The sequence below is a fragment of the Portunus trituberculatus genome, chromosome 14 (genome assembly GCF_017591435.1).
Source record: "Portunus trituberculatus isolate SZX2019 chromosome 14, ASM1759143v1, whole genome shotgun sequence".
NCBI lineage: Eukaryota > Metazoa > Arthropoda > Malacostraca > Decapoda > Portunidae > Portunus > Portunus trituberculatus.
The window spans coordinates 11,163,448-11,188,824 of NC_059268.1; the positions used below are offsets into that span (position 1 = coordinate 11,163,448).

Sequence of the window (25,377 nt, forward strand, 5' to 3'; positions counted from 1 at the left end):
ATACAAAATACAGAAGTGACTGGCACTAAGAACTAATTATTATGTACAGTATGAGGGCGCAAGTAATAAAAACATAATAACACACAATTAAATAAATATCAAGATAAGCCAGGAAAACGCTATTAAGTATATAAATAATATAGTCAATGTGGGAGGCCTAGTTAGAATGGATGGATGGATGGATGGATATAAAAAGAAATAAGAAAAAAGAGTCTGAAATGCCTGAAAAGCCTCTGGCAAACGGGAAGCCAATAGCAGTCCATAAGTGACGGTATTCCTCAAGAATGGGAAGGGAGGAGATAAAATAGCGGAGTGTTAACAAGCCAATTGAATTGACTGTCAGTGACGCCTGTTTTTTTCGCGTCGGTCTTTTTTTCGCGTTTTGTGGTGAATGTGTATCTCGGAATCTAGCAAAAGAGAGCCAATAGCAGTCCATAAGTGAAGGCATTCCTCAAGAATACGACGGTATAAACTAGTGGAGTGTTAACAAGGGTATTTAATTAACTATCAGTGATGTCTAGCTTTTTTTTTCCGTCGGTCTATTTTCGCGTTTTATGGGGAGTGTAGTTGCAGGAACTAAAGTTCCAACGGGAATTTACTATTCATTGACGTAATATCTAAAGGATAGGGTAGTATATCGTTCCAACAGGAAAAAAAAATTGCTAAAATGAAACATAACATTCCAGCATGAAAAGTGAATGAAACAAATGAGGCTCCGAATCAGGCGGATTCACAATACAGAAACAAAACTGGGAAACACGGAGTTCCAACACGCCGTGCTACGCCTCACCTGTGTATTCCTGAAGAAGACGGGACAACTGTCACGCCTGTGAGCGTCTCACAGGACATCGCCAGGGCTCATAGGGCCCCTCCAGGGGAACCAGGCAGCCCTCAACAACAACAACAACAACAACCAGCGGCCAATCAATATACCCACTCCTTTCTTTGAGTGAAACTTAGCCATCACGTGACTCAAGCTCCTTTTAACCATCTATTATTCTGGTAGATATTCCAAACAGATTTTAGGTAAGTACTTTATCGTGTGTCCACCTAACTTTACCACTTGCCTTGGTCCTTAACCTTCTGACGCTGAAATGATCGGACGTGTCTGACTCTGCTCCTGCTCGTACACGTTTTGAGCTTTCCTTCATCAATTGACGGTGTTTTTTCGCCCTACACATAACCTATCTGTGATAACCTGAGTACCTAATGATCCATGCAGCCTGGAAGAAAAAGTAGAAGTGAGAGTGGAAGAATTACAGGTGCGGGCAAAGGTCGTTGTGCTGTTACTTCCCACGGGGCCAGCCGTTGGCGTAATCGGTTTGAAATATATGTGTACTAAGCCACCCACATACATACATATACATGTACGTATGTACTCCTTACTGATCTTGGCCATATGATATCTCCGTAGCAACACCAGATATCCTTGGAAGGCGTTAAGGATGGCTTGGGCTTTATGTCTATCGACTGCACAAGAATCATTAAGGTAGACATGTCAGTTTGTGGACAATCCTTAGCTAAGGATTTAACAGGTAGCTTGTATATCATATGCCTCACACTGCCTGCCAATCTCCTGCATCTAAGCCAGTGGTTCTTAACCTGGGGTACCTGTACCCCCAAGGGTTACGAAACCTTAAACCTAGGGGTACGATACATGGTAGCCAGTGCAATGGTACTGTATATTTACCATGAGAAAGCAAAGGATATATTTTCCTAATTTTTTCTTACTATAATTGTCTCAATTTTTTAAAGTTATTGTTAATGTGTTGGTGTATTATGTAGTATTACTCATAATTACTGTTACAATTTGCATTCATTGAATCCTACTAATTGACACTTTTCATTTGAAATAAGAAAGTGCCTTTGAAGGTAAGTGTTATTGTGCTTTGTCATAACATTGTCAAAAATTTATTAAGATTTATTAAGTTAACATGGCAAATTTAGAGAAATTAATACACCTGAGGGCTGGGAATAGAGCTGTTTGCACTAGGTTACATCCCGTACCTATTAACTGCTAGATGAACAGAGGCTACACATTAAGAGGCTCGCCCGTTTGACTTGCCACACCCAGGACTCCAACCCGGGCTCTCTTCGTTGTGAGCTGAGTGTGCTAACCTCTACATTATGTGGTATGTATTTACCTAATTGTAACATACGGGAAAAGAGCTATGCTCGTGTTGTCCCGTCTCCATATCTATTAATGTCCAGCTTTTTCTTAAAATCATGAATATTCCTTGCGTTGACCACTTCCACGTCTAAACTATTCCATGCTTCCACCCTTCTATGAGGGAAGCTATATTTTTTCACATCTCTCCTATAAGTGGCCATTTTTAATTTTTTCCCATGCCCTCTCGACACTCTTTCATTCCACATACACAGATCTTCCCTATCCATTTTTTCCATGCCAATCATCACTCTGTATATTGCTATCAGGTCTCCCCTTTCTCTTCTGTTTTCCAGGGTTGGATGTGTGTGTGTGTGTGTGTTTACCTAGTTATATTGTACAGGGTTCAAAGGGGCTCATAGTGTCCTGTCTCCATATCACCGCTTATCTAATTTTTCTTTAAAATTATTAACATTGTGCTGCAACAACTTTATCATTTATTGCTTTCTACTTTTCCACTATTCTGTGTGGAAAAGTTCTTTCCAATATTCTTCATACACTTCTTAGCATGTCCTCTTGTCCTTCCAGCTTCTTTTGTCACCAGCACCAGGTCTTGCTTGTCTGCCTTTTCAATGTCATTGACTATTTTATACAGTGTTATTAGGTCTCTGCTTTCTCTTCGATCTTGTAAGGTTGGCAGTCTCATTTCTCTCAGCTTTACTTCATATGTTAGATCCTTTAGTTCTGGCACCTTTGTAACTGTCCTCTGAATCTGTTCTAATTCTTCTTACATCCTTTTTCAAGCTCTTTGACCATACCACTGCCGCATATTCCAACTTTGGACGTATCATACTCGTAATTTTTTCATCATATCCTTATCCATGTATTGAAATGCCACCTAATATTAGTCAACATCTTATACGTAGTTCCAAATATTTAATTTATATGCTTTTCGGGGCTCATGATTTCTTTCACAACCACTCCCAGATGTTTTTCCTCTTTAGTCTTCATAATGTGTTCCTCTCCCATCAAATACAGTGGTACCTTGGAGTACGAACGCTTTTTGAGTATGAACAACTTGGATTACGAACAAAAAAACTTTTTTTTTTGCATTGGAGGACGAACTTTGCTTTGGAGTGCAAACAATAACAACGCGGTCAACAGATTGCGCGCATTACTGTGCGATCAGCTGACTGCATGCTGGGGCACCACGCTGCCTCAGTGCCTCAGGAGTGTTGTTTGTAGTTGTTTGGTTGTTGTTTTGTAGTGCCTGGGATGATAATAATAAGTGTTTTTAGTTATTAAGATCATTGCTTAGTGTAGCAGCACACATGGTCACGAGACATACAGACAGACGTATGGAAGATTCCAGAAGATCCGAGGGGAAGAGAGAGTATCCAGCTCATGAATTAAAAGCCTTAACCCTTATAGCCTGTCAGGCACGATTGTGGCTCTTACGTTAGAGCCTTTCAGGCATGATCTTGGTGCTTTTCAGAAGCCGCGCTCCTTTATGCCGCACAGTTTGTTTATGCTTGAGGCTATCTGTCATATATCGAGGCCTGTCATTGGCCCAATGTTTTCAAGATGGTGGACACTTGGCCGATCATGTATCAGCTTTTACAAGGATATGTTTGTGTAGGTGTAAGGGCACCAAGCGTGAGGATGGTGAGAGCACTTATGTCAGTATGCTGTATTTTATGATTTTTTATGTATTTCTTGGTGAGATATAAGATATACATGTATTTCCGTGGATAAGTAAGCAGTTCAGAAACATATTATGAAGCATGACAATATTGGAATTGTTATTGGTTTAGATAAGAGTGCGTAGTGCTGGCTTGATGGAGTCAGCTGAGGAGGATGTGTTGACGCTGGGTCATGGTCAAGACAGCCCCTGACCATGACGGCCCTCCATGAGTCCCCCCCAATGGCCTCATATTTACTATGACAGCCCCACACTACAGACCACAGCGACCTCAGTTTCTTTTTTACCCGTAAGATGGTTTTAAATTATCCTTGTTAATAGAGCATCTTATACTAAGACAGATTGTATTAATAAATCAGTTGCTCCCCACTCCCCCATCCCTCCCCTTCCTTCCTCACCCAGTGATAGGTACTGTACCACGTAGTACCGTACGTGAGTGCTTTTAATCACCGCAATAATGTTATCGTATAATGTTTATCAGTAAATTGCATACTTGTTGATACAATCTGTCTTAAATGTAAGATTGCAAAACATAATATTGAAACATTTGGTATTTAGCCAAGTGGCACCTCTGGCTGCTGCAGCAAGACAGCAACAGTCCTCGTCACCTCATAAAAACTCAATGGACTATCGTGCGCCTCTCAAATTTTAAAATCATCTTACGGGTAAACAAAACCTTAAAATGCTTGTTTATATAATATTTTCTGCTTATAAATGCATGTTCTCTTACCTCTTTCAATGTTTATATGTGCAAGGTACAGTACACCGGTGTACTAATACGTTATTGTTTTTAACGCTCCATACTACAAAACACTATCTCGGGAACGCTGAGTTGCCATCCGCAGTTAACGTGTTAACATAATGAAAGAAATAAGAGGACAATAACCTAAAATTTGGTGTGGGGTCGTCATGGTAAACATGGGGCCATTGGGGTCGGGGGCCGTCATGGTCAGGGGCCATCTTGACCAGGAAACATTGACGCTTGTTTCTGACAGTGAAGAAGTTGAATATTCATATTACAATTTGCTTACTTCCTGATTTATTTTCCATAATGAATGCAGTATATCAAAGAAACTTATTGGCTTATATAAGAGTGTGCGGTGCTGGCTTGATGGAGTCACATGAGGATGTGGTGACGCTTGTTTCTGACCATGAGAAGTTGAATTTTCATTATATTACATTTTGCTTAGTTTCCTGCTTTTTTATCCTATTTTTTTTATAGTTACAGCATAAAAGTAGTAGTATATATAGTAATAGTATTAAAAAGTAAGAAATTAGGTAGAAAATATAATTTTTTTGGTCTTGGGAGGTAGTTGGGAATGAATTATAATTACTTCCATAAGAATACATGTATTTTGATGCTTTGGAGCAAGAACAGAATTTTGAACGGATTAAGTTTGTATTCCAAGGCACCACTGTAGTTTCATACTGGTCTTCTCTTACTCTTCTTGATTCCTTTAATAGCATTTCGTGGCACTGAATTCTAACTTCCACTTTTTACTCCACTCATAAATTTTGTCTGCAGCAGCAAACAGTCTTCTTGGGTCTTAATTACTCTTAACCGGTCACTCAATACTGTATGTGATCTGCATATGCCTGGAACATAATGGCGGGTAACACTGACCCCTGTGTCATTCCACTTGTTACTTTAGCCCAGGATGAGTATGTATCCCTAATCACAGTTGTCATCTCTCTTTCCTTGAAGTAATCCCTTACCTAATTTAATATTTTTCCTCTCAGTCCTCCTATGTTCTCCAGCTTCCAAAGTAGTCTGCTATTTGGGACTTTATCAAAAGCCTTTCTATGTCCAGGTACACAGTGTCCACCCATCCATCTCTGCTCTCCAGTCCTTCTATTACTCTTGAGTAGAAACTTAGTAAATTTGACACACATGATCTTCCTGCCCTGAACCCAAATTATCTGTTCAGTATAACTTGTTTTTCTTCCAGATATTTAATCCATTTTTCTTTGATAACAATTTCACATATCTCTCCCAGAAAACTTGTGATACAGGTCTGTAATTTAATGGCTCAGTTGACTTTCCTCCTTTGAATATTGGGATTATGTTTGCTGTCTTCCATTCCAGTGGTACTCTCCCTTCCTTTATTGAGCTGGTTACCATTTCCAAAATTGGTTCTAACAGTTGATCTTTACATTCCGTTAGTTCCCAGCCTGACACACCATCCGGTCCCATCGCTTTTTTGACATCCAAAATTTTCTAATAGTCTTCCAATTTCTTGTTTGTGCACTATGATTTCCTGCAAGCCTGTACAATGTAATGTCCTATTTGGTTCAGTAAAATCCTCTTCAGTGAAAACAATCTTGAAGGTCTCATTCATTATTTCACTCATTTCCTCTGCTGTTTGGTATGTTTTCCCTCCTTTAACTATTTTTCTATTGTTTCCTTATTCTTCATCTTACCATTGATATACTTGGGTTCATCTTCACTTTTCTGCACATCTTTGTCAAAGTTTCTTTCTTCCTCTCTTCATACTCTTAACATATTAATTTTTAGCATCCTTATTCTGCTATCTGCTACTTCTGTTTCTCTACTTTTTGAGTTTCATCTAAGTTTTATCTTTCTTTCTCTTAGTTTCTATACATCTGCCATTGTACCAGGCTCATTTACACTTCTTTACTCTCTAGATTGCTATGTATTTCCTCACTCCCTCATTATACTTCTGTAGGAATAATTATTCATATTTCCCCAGTACTATCTTGCCATTTATAATGTTTCCCCATTCTTTGCCACCAAAACTTTGTCTTAACTTTTCAAAATTTGCTCTTGCATAATTAAATCTCTCCTTTTTGTATTCCTCCCTGTATCTTAGCACTTCCCATTCCTGCATTTCTAATTCTAATGTTACATGGTCACTTCTGGTCACTTCTTCCCATTGGACTCTGATACTGAATGATAGGAGGGGGCTCTGGCTTTTTTGTGAATACTAGGTCAAGCAATGATGTTTTTTTCTCCTCTGTACTGTGTTGATTCTTCCACCCACTGATCCAGTGTATTCACCATAGTTAACTGTAACATCTCACTTCATGATACAGCATTACCCATTACTTCCATCTCTCCAGTTTACTCTTTAGCATTTGAAGTCTCCTACTATTTTTCCATCTTCTTATCATATTACTGAAGCACCAAATCACCTCTCCTTGCATTACCTTGTGTTCTTCTGTTCTCCATGTATTGGTCTTTGGTGGCACATACGTGACTATGATTCTCCTTTTTTTTTTTTTTTTTTTTTTCCATTTCTTCTGTCTTGATTGTTACTCCCATTACTTCTGCCATGCCATTTCCACAGTGCACTTCCATAATGTATACATATATCATCATAACCATTATTAGCACTCCTCCCTGTTTTCCCTTTATGTCTCTTCTCTAGCTTTTATATCCCTCTTCCTTAAAGCTAACATGGACCTCCTCCTTTACTTTATTTCTACTATGCACATTACATCTGGTTGTCTCTCCTTCAAATAGTCTCTAACCTCCAACATACTTGACAACGACCCATCTGTTTGAATATGTCACTCTTAATTTCTTACCTCCCTCTCCACTTGTATTTCTTCCATTACTTCCTCTTTTTTCTGAAGATACCACTTACTCAGTATCATATCTAGAATCGTCCTGTAGAAATTCTTCTTGGTGTCCAACCTTTACTAATTTTTTCCTTAGTTTCATTTCTCTCCTTTTCTCTCCCTTCCAAGTTCTTATCTCTTTTTATCCATATATCTTTAAATTCAGTATCTTCAGGCAATTTTCCTTTTCTTGCCTTTATTGTCTCTACTGCCATTTGAGATCTCATTCTCACTTTCAGTGGTCTCTTTCCTTATTCACCTTCCCAATCTAAACACTTCCTCCACTTCCTGCTCCAACCCCTTTGTGATGTCGTGAACAAACTTAATAGTAACATCTTTTGCCAACTATTTTTTTTTTTTTTTTTTTTTTTTGTATGGGATAATAAAATGTTTCAAATCTCTCTCTCTCTCTCTCTCTCTCTCTCTCTCTCTCTCTCTCTCTCTCTCTCTCTCTCTCTCTCTCTCTCTCTCTCTCTCTCTCTCTCTCTCTCTCTAACTTGTTCTCTAACTTTTTTTTTTTTTTTTTTATTATTATTAGGATACATTTCCTCTTATCCACTGTGTCCCTCACCAAATCCTCCTCCTCCTTAATTACTTGAATTAATGTCTTTTGCCTTCTCTTGTATCTGCTTTTTTACTACCTCACAGAATTTAACTTTTCTTCTTCTTGTTCCTTTTTCCGGACATTTCTTAATTCCTCCAACTTGATCTCACCCACTCTACTTGTCCCATCCTGAACTTTTCCCTGTAGACACTTTAATGTCTCTTCATATTCACCACATGTAGCCATTAATATACCATTTTGTCTCTTTAACTCTTCCATCTCCTCTTTCATCACCTGGTTCACTTCTCTTACTTTCTCACATTCTTCTGTTCTCTCCTTTAGGTCAATGCTTTCTTTAGTTAACTTGTCTTGTTTTTCCAGAATATTTGAGATCAGTTCCTTCATGCATCTCATCTCCCTCTCCATGTTCACCAATCTTCTTACATTACCATCGTATTTACCTAATTTACCTAATTGTGTGTGTGTGCGAGTGAGAGAGTGTGTTGCATTGTCTTTCATGACAACTGGCTTGATCCAGATCGACACCTCGCTCCCGGCTGAAGGATGTGGGAGTGGGTTGGTTGGTGGCTGTTTGTATGTGTGTGTAATATTATTTTGGTTTAGAGGGATTTTTAAGTTTTACTTGTTCAGAATGTGGTTTTGAAATAACACAAGATAATAAACCTAGTAATTTTTTTTTCATATTACACATTATTTAGAATAACAGATATTGAGAAAATTAAGTTGCATGGCTAGTTTAGTTCCATGATGTGGCCACAAGATGTCACCAGGGATGTGTTCCATGGTAGGCTAACTTCTCCCTTTCACCATCCCGCTGTCTGGGACTTAGTTACCCTGAAGTCTGTGTGGCAAGAGTCACCAGCCAATACCGTGCAGCACCATCCAAAATGGCTGCCCTGAGAAAACTGACAGATGTCGCCGGTGCATCACAGAGGAGCTCTTTTTATGATCCTATTATAGATACTGTAGACATTATTCATAGATGATATAAAGCTTTAAGGACGTGAGAGGAGAGAGGAAAAGAGAGGTCACAGAGTTCTCTCAGATTCAAGGATTACTAAAGATGAATGGAATTGATTGACAATCAAATTTTACCTTGTGACTGGAGCTCACGTAAACATCATCAAACCCTGTTGTTCTACCCTCTCCCTAGTACGGTGGATTTTCTTTGTTTATGGACAGTTACGTGACAGTTATGTATTGCACCCTGGAACACAGCCCAGGTGGTTCCCATGTGTACTGTCAACACACTGTCCCTTCGTGTGATGCTTCAAGCTCATTGTTAGTGTGGAACACTAGAAAAAGAATTATATCCAGGATGATTGCTGGTATAGCAAGTCTTGAGAGTTGAGCTTCTGGGAGATGTTCATTTGGGCTGCCATATTTGTCATCGCAACTGATTGCAGCACAGAGGTGCTTAACCTCCAAGACAATTAGTGATGCATGATAAATGTTGTCAGGGAGATCAGTGTAAGTTGTCTTGCTGTCTGTCAGTTAGACACCGTTATTATAGCAATGATGATCTTTTGTTTATTCCAGCTGAGAGGCTCACAAGCATTTTATATAAGATGTGTGCTGCAGGGAGCATGGGATGAGTGCCGAGTTGGTCTCTCAAATGTAGTCCTGGGCTCCAGGAGCAAATTAATCTATTTTATATTGATTACTGCAAGGTAAATGGATTTGGGTCATAAATATATATACAGTAATACCTCGAGATACGATCACCCCAACTTACAATTTTTTTTATATACGACAAAAAATTTCATATAATTTATGCCTTGAAATACCACTAGGAGGATGTAGTAGACACCTACTGAAACAATAACTTACTCCCAGTGAGATCTAATAGCACTAGTTATGGAGGTGCTGTGAACCTTCCATTAAAGCTAGTTGTGATCTCATTGAATGTTTCCCTTTGTGTCTCAAAACTCAAGGGGGTAGTCACAGCCTACCCTCTAAAGACAGCTCTCCTTCTTCACACAAAACTACATGCACTTACCACACATACACCCTTCACTCCATATCAAAATTTAAAAGAAAAATGGGACCCGAAATAAACAACGCCTCGGAGTCCCCTCTGGGAGGGACCAAAATGTCCCCAGGTCGGACACCTCTCCTGTTGAAGACCACAAATGCCTTGACACCTCCCTCAACTTTTTCTACATTAACTTCTGCAACATTCGCGGTCTTAGATCTAATTTTCAATCTGTGGAACACCACCTCTCCTCTACTAAACCTCATCTTCTTTTCCTCACCGAAACACAGCTGTCTGAGGCAACTGACAGTAGCCCTTCTCTGTTCCCTCCTACTTTCTCTATTCTCATTTTCATTCCAAAGCTGGATGTTGCGTCTATGTACGCAACGACTTAACTTGCTCTCGTGCCCACGCTCTTGAGTCTTCCGAATTTTCCACCATCTGGCTACGACTTAACAGTCACTCTCAAACTAAATTCATCTGTGCTGTTTATCTCTCCCTAACTCTTCTGACTATAGTAATTTCTTCGACTACTTAACTTCTAAAGTGGAGCACATTCTGTCCCTCTACCCTTTCGCTGAGATTTCCATTCTTGGAGATTTCAATGTTCACCACCAGCTTTGGCTTTCCTCTCCCTTCACTGACCACCCTGGTGAACTAGCCTTCAACTTTGCTATCCTCCATGACCTAGAGCAACTGGTGCAACACCCTACTCGTATTCCTGACCGTCTTGGAGACACGCCCAACATTCTTGATCTCTTCCTCACCTCTAACCCTTCTGCTTATGCTGTCACCCTTTCATCTCCGTTGGGCTCCTCCGATCACAATCTCATTTCTGTATCTTGTCCTATTTTTCCAATCCCTCCGCAGGATCCCCAAAGCGAAGGTGCCTCTGGCGTTTTGCCTCTGCCAGTTGGGGGACCTGAGGAGGTATTATGCTGATTTTCCTGGAATGATTATTGCTTCCGTGTCAGAGACCCATCTCTTTGTGCTGAACGCATAACAGAGGTGTTAGTATCTGGCATGGAGGCGTACATTCCTCATTCTTTTCTCAACCTAAACCTTCTAAACCTTGGTTTAACTCAGCCTGTTCTCGTGCTATACATGATAGAGAGGTTGCCCACAAAAGGTACTTGAGCCTTCCATCTCCTGAATCTCATGCACTTTATATCTCTGCCCGGAATCATGCCAAGTCTGTTCTTCAACTTGCCAAACACTCTTTCATAAATAGGAAATGTCAAAATCTTTCAAACTCAAACTCTCCTCGTGACTTCTGGCATCTAGCCAAAACATCTCAAATAACTTCACTTCTTCATCTTTCCTCCTTTATTTCATCCTGATGGCACCACTGCCATCTCTTCTGTCTCTAAAGCTGAACTCTTTTCTCAAACCTTTGCTCACAACTCCACCTTGGACGATTCTGGGCTTGTCCTCCTCTCCTCCTCCCTCTGACTATTTCATGTCTACAATCAAAATTCTTCGTAATGATGTTTTCCATGCCCTTGCTGGCCTAAACCCTCGGAAGGCTTATGGACCTGATGGGGTCCCTCCTATTGTTCTCAAAAACTGTGCTTCTGTGCTTGCACCTTGCCTGGCCAAACTCTTCCAACTTTGTCTATCGACTTCTACCTTTCCTTCCTGCTGGAAGTTCGCCTACATTCAGCCTGTTCCTAAAAGGGTGACCGTTCTAACCCCTCAAACTACCGTCCTATAGCTTTAATCTCTTGCTTGTCTAAAGTTTTTGAATCTATCCTGAATAGGAAGATTCTCAAACATCTGTCACTTCACAATCTTCTGTCTGATCGCCAGTATGGCTTCCGTCAAGGTCGCTCTACTGGTGATCTTCTGGCTTTCCTTACTGAGTCTTGGTCATCCTCTTTTAGAGATTTCGGTGAAACTTTTGCTGTTGCGTTAGACATATCAAAAGCTTTTGATAGAGTCTGGCATAAAGCTTTGATTTCAAAACTGCCCTCCTACGGCTTCTATCCTTCTCTCTGCAACTTTATCTCAAGTTTCCTTTCCGACCGCTCTATTGCTGCTGTGGTAGACGGCTACTGTTCTTCTCCTAAACCTATTAATAGTGGTGTTCCTCAGGGTTCTGTCCTGTCACCCACTCTCTTTCTATTATTCATTAATGACCTTCTTAACCAAACTTCTTGCCCTATCCACTCCTACGCTGATGATACCACCCTACATCTTTCCACGTTCTTTCAGAGACGTCCAACCCTTCAGGAAATCAACAGATCACGCGGGGACGCCACGGAACGCCTGACTTCCGATCTTTCTAAGATTTCCGATTGGGGCAGAGAAAATCTAGTAGTTTTCAATGCCTCATAAACTCAATTCCTCCTTCTATCAACTCGACACAACCTTCCAGACAACTATCCCCTCTTCTTCAATGACACTCAACTGTCTCCCTCTTCCACAATGAATATCCTCGGTCTGTCCTTTGCTCATAATCTTAACTGGAAACTTCACATCTCATCTCTTGCTAAAACAGCTTCTATGAAATTAGGTGTTCTGAGGCGTCTCCGACAGTTTTTCTCGCCCCTCCAACTGCTTACTCTGTATAAGGGCCTTATGGAGTACTCTTAGCATGTTTGGGGGGGTTCCAGTCACACAGCTTTGCTTGATAGGGTGGAATCGAAAGCTCTTCGTCTCATCAACTCCCCTCCTCTGACTAACTGTCTTCAGTCTCTTTCTCACCGCCGAAATGTTGCATCCCTTTCTATATTTTATCGCTATTTTCATGGTAACTGTTCTACTGATCTTGCTAACTGCATGCCTCCCCTCCTCCTGCGGCCACGCTGCACAAGGCTTTCTTCTTCCTCTCATCCCTATTCTGTCCAACTCTCTAATGCAAGAGTTAACCAGTACGCTCAATCATTCATCCCTTTCACTGGTAAACTCTGGAACTCCCTCCCTGCATCTGTATTTCCGAATTCCTACAACTTGTCTTCTTTTAAGAGGGAGGTATCGAGGCATTTGCTCCCCTAATTCTAGCTGACGGTTTTGGCACTTTTTGAACTCTTTGGAGAGCCAGCGCTCAAGTGGGCCTTTTTCTAACTTTTTTTCCCTTGGCTGGCCCTCTTCCCTACGTAAAAAAAAAAAAAATATATATTTTTAAGATACGAATAGCCATTGGTAAGTGGCACAGCGATCACTCGGCTACCCGCATCCACCTGAACATTCAGCTCACGTTGTGTATCGTTGTTCATCCTTTGTGCATGTATGTGCCTGTGCTCCTCAGCAGTGTGTATTATAAGTTTTGTGAACTCATGGGTCCCAAAAGTAAAAGTTTGGTGAGAAACACACAAAATAGCCTGTATTCACATACTGATTACACTTAGAAATTCAATAAACAAGTGAGTACAAATGGTGTTCTGCCCACAAGCAACTCTTCATCTTTGCAATGCAAAAAACCAGAAGTCTCTAGATGTCATGGTTACCAAAATATCACAGGTTGAATGAGGTGGTATGATCGGTTTACGTGGCCTTCTGTCCGATTGGGTTCAGTGGCCTTGGCTAGAGTGAGAGAAAACGGGCCCCTTTTATTTTCTCTCTCTCTCTCTCTCTCTCTCTCTCTCTCTCTCTCTCTCTCTCTCTCTCTCTCTCTCTCTCTCTCTCTCTCTCTCTCTCTCTCTCTCTCTCTCTCTCTCTCTCTCTCTCTCTCTCTCTCTCTCTACTAGCAGTCGTAGTGATCGGACGTGTTTTTCCGCGCTCTGTCAGTGCTCCCTGTATACAAGTGTTCTGGATCCACTGAGTGACTTTTCAAGTATTTCAAGATGGACAGTGGAATGTTGAAAATTCTACTTGAAACCCATGAAAATGCTTACAAGAACACACTTGAAATATTTACGAAGAAAATGGATGAGAAGTTTGGATCACTCACAAAAAGCGTGAATGATCTGTCAAGAAGCCTGGAATTCACCCAAAGCAAGGTCGACAAGCTGAGACACCAAGTGAAACAGCTTGAACGAGCAGAAAGGGAGTATCAAGAAAGAATAAGGAACTTATCTGAAGAATTGCAAGATAAAAACGATCGCTTGGACGAATTGGAAGAAAGGTGCAACTACCAAGAAGACTACAGTCGCAGAAACAACTTGCAAGTTATTGGAATTGAAGAACGTGAAGGCGAAACATGTGAACAAACTGCAGTAAGTCTCCAAACTACTTGAAGAGAAATTACAGCTGCCGAACTTGGAACTGGAAAGAGCTCACGGGGTTGGTCACCGAACGGACCATCATCATCGACCCATCATAGCTCAATTCACAAGGTTTTGCGATCGGGAGGCAGTCCTGAGAAATGCTGTGAAGCTCCGAGGGACAAAGATATTCCTTAATGAAGATCTATGTGCAGCTTCACAAAACATCAAAAAGCAAAAAATGCCCTTGCTGAAACAAGCTCAAAGCGAGGGAAAAATAGCATACTTCCGACACATCAAGCTAATCATTAAGGAAAGGCAAGGTACAAGGACATTGAGTGGATCCAGTGCTGCTAGTCAACTAGCCATCTCCGTAGCTTCGGTTGGTGCGGGGAGGATGAATGGAGCTTCTGCTTTTGCTGGTGGTGAATCACTCCGCTCCGATGCTTCACTCGGCGCTGGGCAGGTGGAAGGAGCTGTTGCTGTTAGTGAACCACTCCGCTCCGATGCCTCAGTTGGTGCTAGTCGGATGGATGGTGATGAAGGTGCCAGTGCTGATGAACCACTCCACTTCAGTACTCTACGTGGTGTGAAGAGGGTGGACAGTGAAGCTGTAGTAGGAGGACCACACAACATCGAGGTTTCACCCAGTACTACGACTTCTGCTGGGCCCTCTACTTGTGCTGTTGACACTGATGGAGAGGACAGTGCGTTGAGTATTACAGGAAAGGGGGTGACACCGAAGCCACCAACACAATCAATAGGAATGAATAAAAGGTCAACCAGGCCTAAGAGACAGTAAGGTCAAAAACTGTAATGACTCCTACTCACTTTCTTAGTCATGGATTCATTTATTTTCCCTTTTTCACAATTAAATAATGAAATTTTTTTTGAAGCTATTAATGATCAGCATGAATTTCTACTTAATGTAATTGATAACCTGTCTTATAATCCTTTTATGGAAAGTGAATTTACAAACTCAGTTGACAATTACCTTGTTAGATACTTCAAAGAACCCAAGTGTAATTATTATTTTTCCATAAATGCTAGTAACAAGCATTGTACAAGTAGGGAGTTGAAAATGTTATCATATAACATAAGTAGCTTACCACTACATTTCGATACTTTTCAGGATCAGTGCCTTAATTCTATTAATGATACCTTTGATATATTAGAATTTTGTGAAACTAGATTGTGACCATTTATCTCCTTTGTATATTATATGCTCCTATGCTCTCTCTCTCTCTCTCTCTCTCTCTCTCTCTCTCTCTCTCTCTCTCTCTCTCTCTCTCTCTCTCTCTCTCTCTCTCTCTCTCTCTCTCTCTCTCTCTCTCTCTCTCTCTCTCTCTCTCTCTCTCTCTCTCTCTCTCTCTCTCTCTCTCTCTCTCTCTCTCTCTCTCTCTCTCTCTCTCTCTCTCTCTCTCTCTCTCTCTCTCTCTCTCTCTCTCTCTCTCTCTCTCTCTCCTCTCTCTCTCTCTCTCTCTCTCTCTCTCTCTCTCTCTCTCTCTCTCTCTCTCTCTCTCTCTCTCTCTCTCTCTCTCTCTCTCTCTCTCTCTCTCTCTCTCTCTCTCTCTCTCTCTCTCTCTCTCTCTCTCTCTCTCTCTCTCTCTCTCTCTCTCTCTCTCTCTCTCTCTCTCTCTCTCTCTCTCTCTCTCTCTCTCTCTCTCTCTCTCTCTCTCTCTCTCTCTCTCTCTCTCTCTCTCTCTTCTTGATACCACTCTCATTCAAAAGTTGTCTCCCCGTAACATGGTGAGAGACCTGAGGTATAGAAGTAAGGCACACGGGAGAGGTGGCGGAATCAGACACCATGAAATCACTGTCACTTCCACCATCCATCGTTGGTGACACAGTGACATAGAGCATATGTTTACTCCTGATGAGTGCTGCCAGCTCACAAGCAAGGAAAACGGGAAGAAAATTGCCAAAATATAGCCGTAAAAAGCCTAAACATCTATCGACGTGCCCCGAGTCTTGTGTGATGAACGTCTATCGATGTGTCCCGAGTTTTGCTTATCTTATATTAAATATATATTTGGTAGGTATTTAAAGCATGTTAATTTTTTGGGGGGGCGGGTAAATTCATATCACAAGAATGAATTCATTTTATTTCCATTAATTTCTATGGGAAAAATTTATTTGATACACAATTTTTTTATATACAATGATCGTCACGGAACAAATTAAAATTATATGTCGAGGTACCACTGTATATACCTATATATATATATATATATATATATATATATATATATATATATATATATATATATATATATATATATATATATATATAAAATGGAACCTTAACCCTTATGTTCCGGTGATTAAACTATTTTCTAATATCCCATGATGGGTAAAAATGGTAAACCTAGAAATTGTCAGAAGACTGTTTGAATACTAATAATAATTTTCTTTGTTATCCTGAATACAATGATGTACTTTCTAGCTTGATGTGACTTCTGAAAGTTTAGTTATTGCCTTATCAAGGATTCCTCCTCCGCCCGCTGTGTGATCTATCAAGCAGAAACAGCTCGGTGAGCGATGACACCGCACAAACACACACACACTCTCTCTCTTTCTCTTATCTTGGAAGAGAAATTGTACACTTCCAATGAAGAGAGAGAGAGAGAGTGAGTGAGTGAGTGAGTGAGTGAGTGAGTGAGTGAGTATTCTTTCACCCCTTTTCATATCAAGTTTCAAGCAAATAACATGTAGGTATCTCTCTCTCTCTCTCTCTCTCTCTCTCTCTCTCTCTCTCTCTCTCTCTCTCTCTCTCTCTCTCTCTCTCTCTCTCTCTCTCTCACACACACACACACACACACACACACACACACACACACACGGCCCGGTAGCTCAGTGGTTAGAGCACTGGCTTCACAAGCCAAATGACCGGGGTTCGATTCCCTGGCCGGGTGGAGATATTTGGGTGTGTCTCCTTTCACGTGTAGCCCTGTTCACCTAGCAGTGAGTAGGTACGGGATGTAATTCGAGGAGTTGTGATCTTGTTGTCCCGGTGTGTGGTGTGTGCCTGGTCTCAGGCCTATCCCAAGATCGGAAATAATGAGCTCTGAGCTCGTTCCGTAGGGTAACGTCTGGCTGTCTCGTCAGAGACTGCAGCAGATCAAACAGTGAATTACACACACACACACTCACACACACACACACACACACACACACACACACACACACACACCACACACACACACACACACACACACACACACACACACACACACACACACACACACACACACACACACACACACACACAAAAATAGAGACACACACACACACACACACACACACACACACACACACTCACACACACACACACACACACACACACACACACACACACACACACACACACACACACACACACACAATCACAATCGAGAGGGCCGGGTTCGAGTTCGGTAAGCAGCGAGGCAAATGGGCAAGCCTCTTAATGTGTGGCACCTGTTCACCTAGCAGTAAATAGAGAAACAGCACAAAATGTATTACCTTGTTATTCCGGTATTTAACACTAAATCTTGAGTCTTCTGGTGATGTTATCAGAGTTTCTGGCAATGGTTCTTTGTACTTTTGCCAGTAAATTTACATAATTGCAGGGGATTCTCAAAGTCACTTAATAGAATTGGGGTTGATTTTTCACAAATAGTAAGAAAATTGTCACAATCAGCCAGGAAACAGCAAATACATGTAAGAAGAAAAGTCCCTTTTGTGGTTCTGGGTTGAGTGGTAACTGCCTCTCTGGTAAATGTTGTGCAAGAAATGAGGATGGCAAAGGGTTACCATAAAGGACAAAGTGGGTTGCCTTAAGCATAATCCCATAAATTGACTGCCAATTTAGTTCCAATATAGTTTAGCATAGTTCGGCAAAAGATTCCCCTTAACCCCTTCAGTACTGGAATGCATTTTTATCATGATTTTTTTCGTGTGATTAGACCATTTTATTGACATTAGGAAGGGTTTATGGTGGTCAGAAAATTAATGGCCAGAGTCTTCACTATTGTAATCCCCCTCAAATAGTAGGCAGAATAAATATGGAATCATGTCATGGTGCTGAAGGGTTAATGTAAACAAATGTATGACCTAACAAATAGGTTACTAACTTGGATAACAACTGTAGAAAAGTACATTATGCAAGACAAAATTAGTAACAGGAAATTACTGAGATCTGAAGAAATACTAGAAGTTACTCATAATACCTGTGAGAACAATTGGGGATACATGGATGGGAAAGCCATGGAAGATATTTAATTTTGTAAAACAACATATCCAAAGATTAACAGCAAGTGGGTATGGATTGATATAAGGAGAATAAAATACCTTAATTTCTTCTGAATTTTTATTAATTTACAATATTATCAGTTGTGCATTTAAAGTAAATTATAAAAAAAATATTTGGCATTTGTTTGGATAACAATGAAAAATTAAGCACATCATACATTTTTCTGCACCCCATTAACACTCAAACTCTCTAGTACCTCTTATTTTCATCCCATACATGCCATTCTTCTCTTCACTAATTAAATTTCAGCACAATGTCAAGCATATTAAGAATAGTTTGCTATACAATTAACAATAGTTTAATTCCAATCACTTCTAGGAGATGGAATGTATATTTACACACTTATTACATAAACAAAAATTTCTGCATCTATTTTACACTCAAAAAATAAAATTAGTGCCCATTGAAATTTCATATTTGTACATACTGAAACATAGAAGTACTGAAAAGACATTATAATAAGAATATTTCCAAAACACCAAGCATACTTGTGTAATAGTCAATCCTGAATATTATGGGTATTTTTTTGGGGAAAAAATAAAGAAGAAACCCTTGCAAGAGGCAATAGCAAATCTCACAAGCACAAGGCAATGAAAATGGTTCACTAATATGGAAACCAAGAGTAAAATAACAATAACAATGATTTATTTACCATCTTACATCAACATATTCATAATTTAAGTCAAGGAGTTTGAGCAGGTCCACATTGCAGATCTCCAAAAATAAAAACAACACAGAGATAACATAATTGCCAGCTCAGACTACCAGAGAATTCCAATTATGTATACTATAAATATAGATTTGCTTATAATGACAGTCAAGATGATTGATAAGCAATAAATTATACAAATCCTAAGTATAGAATTCTACAAAACTTGTACTAAAAGGAGTGACCCTCATGGATGTAGTGACTGCCCCTAACAAACTTTACTGTTATTAGTTCAGTGATATTAAAGAATAATCTTCCATCTGTTACTTAAAAATGAAAACTATTTATCAAGATTTGGAAGGAGCTAAATGGTTATATGTAGCACTGCCACCGTCAGGCCGTGGATCAGTCACTCTTTTGTCCCTCAGTGGTCCTCACACACAAGCATGGGCAGGGTTATGTGCAAGGAGGTAGAGGGATTTTGTTTGTGCGATAAGATATAATTAATACATCCTTGTAGTTAGTGCTTCATACTCACTTCAATTGGAGCACGATAATTTTTGACTCCCCCAGGATTTACAGTATATACATCATAACTACTTTTGGCTGGCTATTACAAAAGCATTATTTGGATACTAAGGTATTCTAAAAATAATAATGATAATAATAATAACAAGAATATTAATGATCATAGATGAAAAAAGTTTTCACTTAAATGGAGAAATTTTTTCTTGTAATATGTATACAAGTAGGTCTTGCTAACAAATAGGTATAAAGTAAATCCTAGCATAAGTTGGACCTATTGGGGGGAGGCCAATCCAAATTATCTAGAAATCAGTTACTCAAGGATTTTTTTTTTTTTTTCTTCACATTTCGCATGCATTTACAAAGGCAACAATAAGAACTACAGAGTGAGTGAAAACTGAGGGAGACACTGTGGTGCGCTTGCTAAGTCAGCTGTGTAAACACTGATCTTGGCACTGGCAGTACTGAGGCATACACCTTTTTCATGTCTCTTAACAGCTCAGACAACTCAAATGACACTGACAATGTAAGAGGTATTAGGGATATTTTAACCAGTATATAGGCTTAGTGGCTTAAGATTATTGAAACTAGGGATAGAACATGACAACCAATGCACTCTGGATAGAGGAGAGAGAGAGAGAGAAAAAAAATTATATCCAGTTTATTCAGGTCCAATTTAAGTAGGGTTTACTGTGTGTGTGTGTGTGTATATATATATATATATATATATATATATATATATATATATATATATATATATATATATATATATATATATGGATGATGAAATGAAGATCTGAAAAATATAAATTGTGTATATGTATTGTATCATACTCAACTTTAGGGCTGAAATCAACTTTATTTGCCGAGATGAATGGGTGTTCTCCACCTTAGCATTCAGTTCCAGCTGATAAAAAATATCTTTTGATCTAATTTATTAATTTGATTTAATATATTTTTTAAATGCCTATGGTTTAGACCAATTTGACCGTGAAACACTTTCATGTTTTTTCTTACAAGTACACTCAGAAGCAAGTTGGGTTGTTATAAATCATACCTACTATTTACAATTATTGAATAATTCTCAAGAAAACATATCTAACATATAACTTTATATATAACAAGACTTACTTGTTTGTAATTGTTCTCAAATTTATACTTTATGTAAGAAGTAGACTGCACAAATATCTCAAGAAGATGAGCATTCAAAATCATTTGTATAATTAGCTAAGATTTGTCTTTACAACAAAGTAAAACACACACAGCTTGTAACATTTGCCAGTGTTGGCAAAGTGATAATGAGAATTGGCATTAATATATACAAGTAGAAACATACATTTGTTCATACATTACTTAGTGTTTACCATCTGTTTGTCAAAACATCACATGTCATACTTTTAAAAGGAACATGCTTCTTTCATGTGAAGAAATATGATCGAGACACCTTAAGCATAATTAAATTCTGAATACATATATGTACACACACACACACACACACACACACACACACACACACACACACACACACACACACACACACACTACATATTTGTGATTTGGCATTTCAACATGTGGTACAACATCCTTGGATAAGCTAAATGAAATAATAGAACCTCCCAAGCTGATACCTTTGTGTGTTTCTTGTAAAATATTTTCTTTAGATCTTTTTAAACTGTGAAATCAGTACAGATTTTATAGGAAGCTTGTACATTTATGTAATTTGCACACAGGAAGGAAAAGAATACCTGCACTCTAAATGCTGACAATATGTTTAAATATGTCAAAATAGATGGGTTTATATACATTTTGATCTAATGACCAAAATATTCTTACATAAGTTGGCACCAGTTGTAATGTAAGTGTCTCCAGCTAAGTTAGATACTTGATTTAAACTGTTAATACATGTCCAAAATTTAACATGAGCCAAACAATTTTCATTAGACACTGATGTTTGTATCTTCTCTATGCAAGTATTAAATTTTTTGTTGGTGATAATTTAAGTTTTTCTTTTGTGTTGTATTTTCTTTAGATTTAATTTATAAACTCACATTCATGACAATAAATGAATGAATAGTTTTTGTACAAAGTCTTCAATATGTTGTATAAAGTGGGCCAAAATATAATTTGAGATCCATCTATCATGTGCAAATTTATATAATTTAAAGGAGTATAGCCTACCAAATCATCTGACATCACATGAAATATTTTATCTCAGGATACACACACACACACACACACACACACACACACACACACACGCTGCTTGAAATTGCAAAAAGTGCAACTGGGCAACCATGGAACTGTTAATACACCTGACTTACTGGATTCTTCTATTCTAGCAAGTGGTGAAATGTTATTATATATAAATAATCTTGACACATTCACATGACAGTATCCATTCTAATTTACTAGTAAATTCCAATTGTTTCTATATTAGTTTGCAAACAAAGTTCATATCAAGCTTGGGAGGTACTACATTAAATATAGAAAGAAGTATTGAATTATACTGATGAAAAAAGTTGTATACTTTATTTATAGTCATATTTAAATGTCTTAATCAGGGATTATGTCTTAAAGCTATAATTATTTTTGGAAAGCCCTGAAACATTTAAATAATGGAAGCACTTTATGTTCTTAGTACACACCATTAAATAAAAGATGAAAAATACAAATACTAATAAGTAAGTCTTCTAAATAAGATATAAAGTAAAATAAAACACCAATAAATGGGCTTTACACATATTCAATATTTTTTTCCATTTGGCCAACAGAATGCAAAGCATTAGCAATTATCCAAGAGTTATGATTCCCAATTGTTCAAGGCAGAATTCTGGTGTGAAATTGTTTGTCCTCTTCTTAATATTGAGGATTTGGAGAGTAACACAAGCCTGCTGAGTTAGGAGTAACAAGACTTGAATGAGCGGAAGCAACCGAATTTGGAGTGAGATTGTCAGTACGTGTTCGACTCATGGGAACTGGTGGTCCTGGATTTGAGGAACGGGATGAACTATAACTTGCTGTGCCTCGATAAGTGGAGTAGTTTGAATCTCCAGAATCATTTTGTTTGTTGTAAGATGTTCCATACACTGGCTCTGGTTTCACAATCCCAGACTTACTTGTGACATAAAGGGTGTCCCTCCGAGGGTTGCTTTTGTACATGTTATCTGTGTGAGGAAGGGTGGAGAAATCTGTGGCTGATTTGGGACACAGGCTTTGAGAGTGAGTGAGGTTCCTGTTGTAGTTGTCCATGCGAGGTGGTGGAGGCTTGGCATACACTGACTGGGAGCGGTTTAGAGATGATGATCTTGGCAAGGGTGGTGATTTAGTGTATAAACTCTTTGATCCTGAGTAAATATCATCTTTGACATAACCATTGTCATACTTGTATGCTGATGCATTACAAACTGAAGTTGCTCCGTTGTGTTCATACATACTTGCTGGATATCCTGAAAAATAAGTAAATAAATAAATAAAATAAAAAATAAAATTATAAATAAATAAAAATAAATATATATAAAATAAATTTTTTTTTTTTTTTATCTTCTTGATGATCTGTCAATTGATATCACAAATTTAACTGAGTACAGGCAACCCCCGCTTAATGAAGGCTCACACAACGAAATTTCGCTACAACGAAGGTTTAATTTTACTACCATCTGCTCATTTAACGAACACCAAACTTGCTTTAACGAAGTTTTATTCAGGTAATTTTTTCCAAGTTTGAAAGCCTCGCTGTATTACGCAAGCCGACAAGCTTTTGAATACACCAGCACCACTCGTGGACAAAACGCGCACCACTCCCCTAGTTCAAAACAATAACAGCGTCAGCAGCAGGTCGTCTTCCCTCGCTCAACTTACCACCAAAACGCCCTGCAATGTCACCTAGCGTTGCTAAGAAGTGAAGCTGGATATTATTCACAGACACGAGAGAGGCGATAAAACTAATAGCATTGCTCGCCACCATCTTGACTCCATCTACTGTCTCAACTATTTTCAAATCAGCAGACTCTATTAAGAAGGCTGGTGAGACCGTACTCTTCCTTGCTAGCTAAAAGAACCACCTGAACTCGTGACTCTACAATGGATAAAATGGAAAGCCTTGTGGAAATGTGGTACATAAGTTTTGTATGTGATACAATGATGTGCCCTTTGTTTACATTCCACAGGTTGCCGGTTAGTGTCTTCCCCGTTTTACTCTCCCTCCCTTCATAAATTTATCAACATTATAAAGTTACGTACATTATAATGACTTAAATTAAAGTGCCTAAATGTTTAACTTCATAATTTTTACTTTCATTAAACCTTTCACTGTACTAAGATGTACTCTCTCGCTTTGTTCACTCTCAATGGAAGTTCAAGTCAGGGGTTAAAACTTGTTATAATCAGTTCGCTTAATGATGGGGTTTTAAGGAAGGTAACCCCTTCGTTAAGGGGGGTTGCCTGTAAATATATTTGAATTCTGCATTCTGCTTTCCTGCTCCCTTTGGCAGTAAGTAATCATTTATGTATGTTTAATACTATGATATACAGCTATGCTACAGATCTAAAAAACTCTATTATCTAGCAGTCATTCCTATTCATAGAAATCAGACAGTTGTACATCTGTAACTTTTATTTATTTAATTCTACTTTCAGAATGTATATTACTTTGCACAATTAAAACTGCAGTTATGTGATATACCTAGTGTTTGTTTGATGATCTTCACTGAAATAACAAATGCTTCACCTCTCACACAGATAATGTCTCCGTGTGTACTACAGATGAGCATAACATACCTAAGGGAGAAGTGGTGTTGGAGGTATTGGCAGGGCGGTACTGGTCGTAGTTTTGGGCATGAAGAGCATTGTAATTATACCGAGGTGGAGGCTTGGAGCATTCATCGTATGGATCTTCATCACTCCCTACACTTGAAGAATCTGTGAAAATTGTGCAGTAAGTTATAATGGAGACACTAGTTAAAGTAGGACAAATAGCAGCAGCAGAAACAAATGTAGTAATATAATATATCAATAACAAATACAATGATGGTGATGACAATAATAATAATAATGATAATATATAAATAATAATAATAATAATGATGATAATTGTCTTTTTATATTTTGGCTCTTTTATCCCTCAAGGTGTGGCAGATAATTTCTGATCACTTGGGTAAGCACACAAACATATCTCACACACAAGATTGGTAGCCTTGTACTTCTATTACAAAAGCAAGGTCCTGTAGCTTGTCTTGGCTGGGGACATGGACCAAGGCAAGATGGGGGACGGTTTGATGGGGCTGCTTTCTTGTCTAAGAGGAAAAGCCAGATATATTGACTTATATTCTAGCAGCTGACACAGTGATTGGAACAGGGCTCGCAGCTGATAGAACAGCAGTCGTGGCGGATGGAATAGTTGTCATAGCAGACACAAAACTTGGTAGAGTTAGAGCAAGATACAAGCAATGTATGACGAGTCTGTGGTACACTGATGAGAGATGCAGCCTTGTGGAAGAACTGCATAAGATTTTGACTGCCATCAAGAGGCATGTTTGGGAAGTAGTGCAAGAAGTAGTGGTGTTGGCAAAAAATGGCAGAACAGCAATGCATCTGTGAGGAAACAGCAGGTAATTGGGAGAATATGTAGGAGACTGTACCAGCCATGTGCCCTCTCACATGGGAGGTTGCCTAGCATCAAGGAGGGGACCAGCAGGAGCTCTGAGTTACCCCTTGCTTCCCTGGGAGGCTTACCAGCTCCAGCTTGAGATGCTGGCAGAGGTCCACGTGTGGAACATGAGAAACAAGCTCTGCAGCTAGTCACCAGTCTACTGGGTCAGTCAGTGGAGGTTTTGGA

The 25,377-nt window shown here is 39.1% G+C and overlaps 2 protein-coding genes across 8 annotated transcripts in view; one reads left to right on the forward strand and one right to left on the reverse strand.

The window, feature by feature from the left end:
• Positions 1 to 663: 663 nt before the first annotated feature.
• Positions 664 to 24,414, forward strand: LOC123503367. Of its 4 annotated transcripts, none has more exons than XR_006674425.1 (2): positions 664 to 1,026; positions 24,282 to 24,414. XR_006674425.1 is itself a non-coding variant. In XM_045253056.1 (2 exons), exons 1-2 carry the CDS (start codon positions 14,318 to 14,320, stop codon positions 24,283 to 24,285), a joined length of 561 nt encoding a protein of 186 aa, XP_045108991.1. In that variant the 5' UTR covers positions 13,504 to 14,317; the 3' UTR covers positions 24,286 to 24,404. The 4 variants fall into 4 exon arrangements, 2 of the variants coding, with proteins under 2 accessions (XP_045108991.1, XP_045108992.1); XR_006674426.1 differs by having other exon boundaries at positions 664 to 1,002; positions 24,282 to 24,402; XM_045253056.1 differs by lacking the exon at positions 664 to 1,026 and adding an exon at positions 13,504 to 14,874 and having other exon boundaries at positions 24,282 to 24,404.
• The window catches only part of LOC123503364 (neurogenic protein big brain-like), a 131,356-nt gene continuing 124,392 nt past the window's right edge, over positions 18,414 to 25,377 (reverse strand). For 2 of the 4 annotated variants that reach the window (XM_045253048.1, XM_045253049.1), the window contains 2 exons: positions 24,321 to 24,461; positions 18,414 to 22,990 (listed from right to left, as the gene is read on the reverse strand). In XM_045253048.1, coding sequence (XP_045108983.1) covers positions 22,401 to 22,990; positions 24,321 to 24,461 — 731 coding nt within the window. In that variant the 3' untranslated portion in view covers positions 18,414 to 22,400. Of the gene's footprint in view, positions 22,991 to 24,320; positions 24,462 to 25,377 lie in introns of those variants that run through there. The other 2 variants (XR_006674424.1, XM_045253050.1) reach the window with 2 other exon arrangements.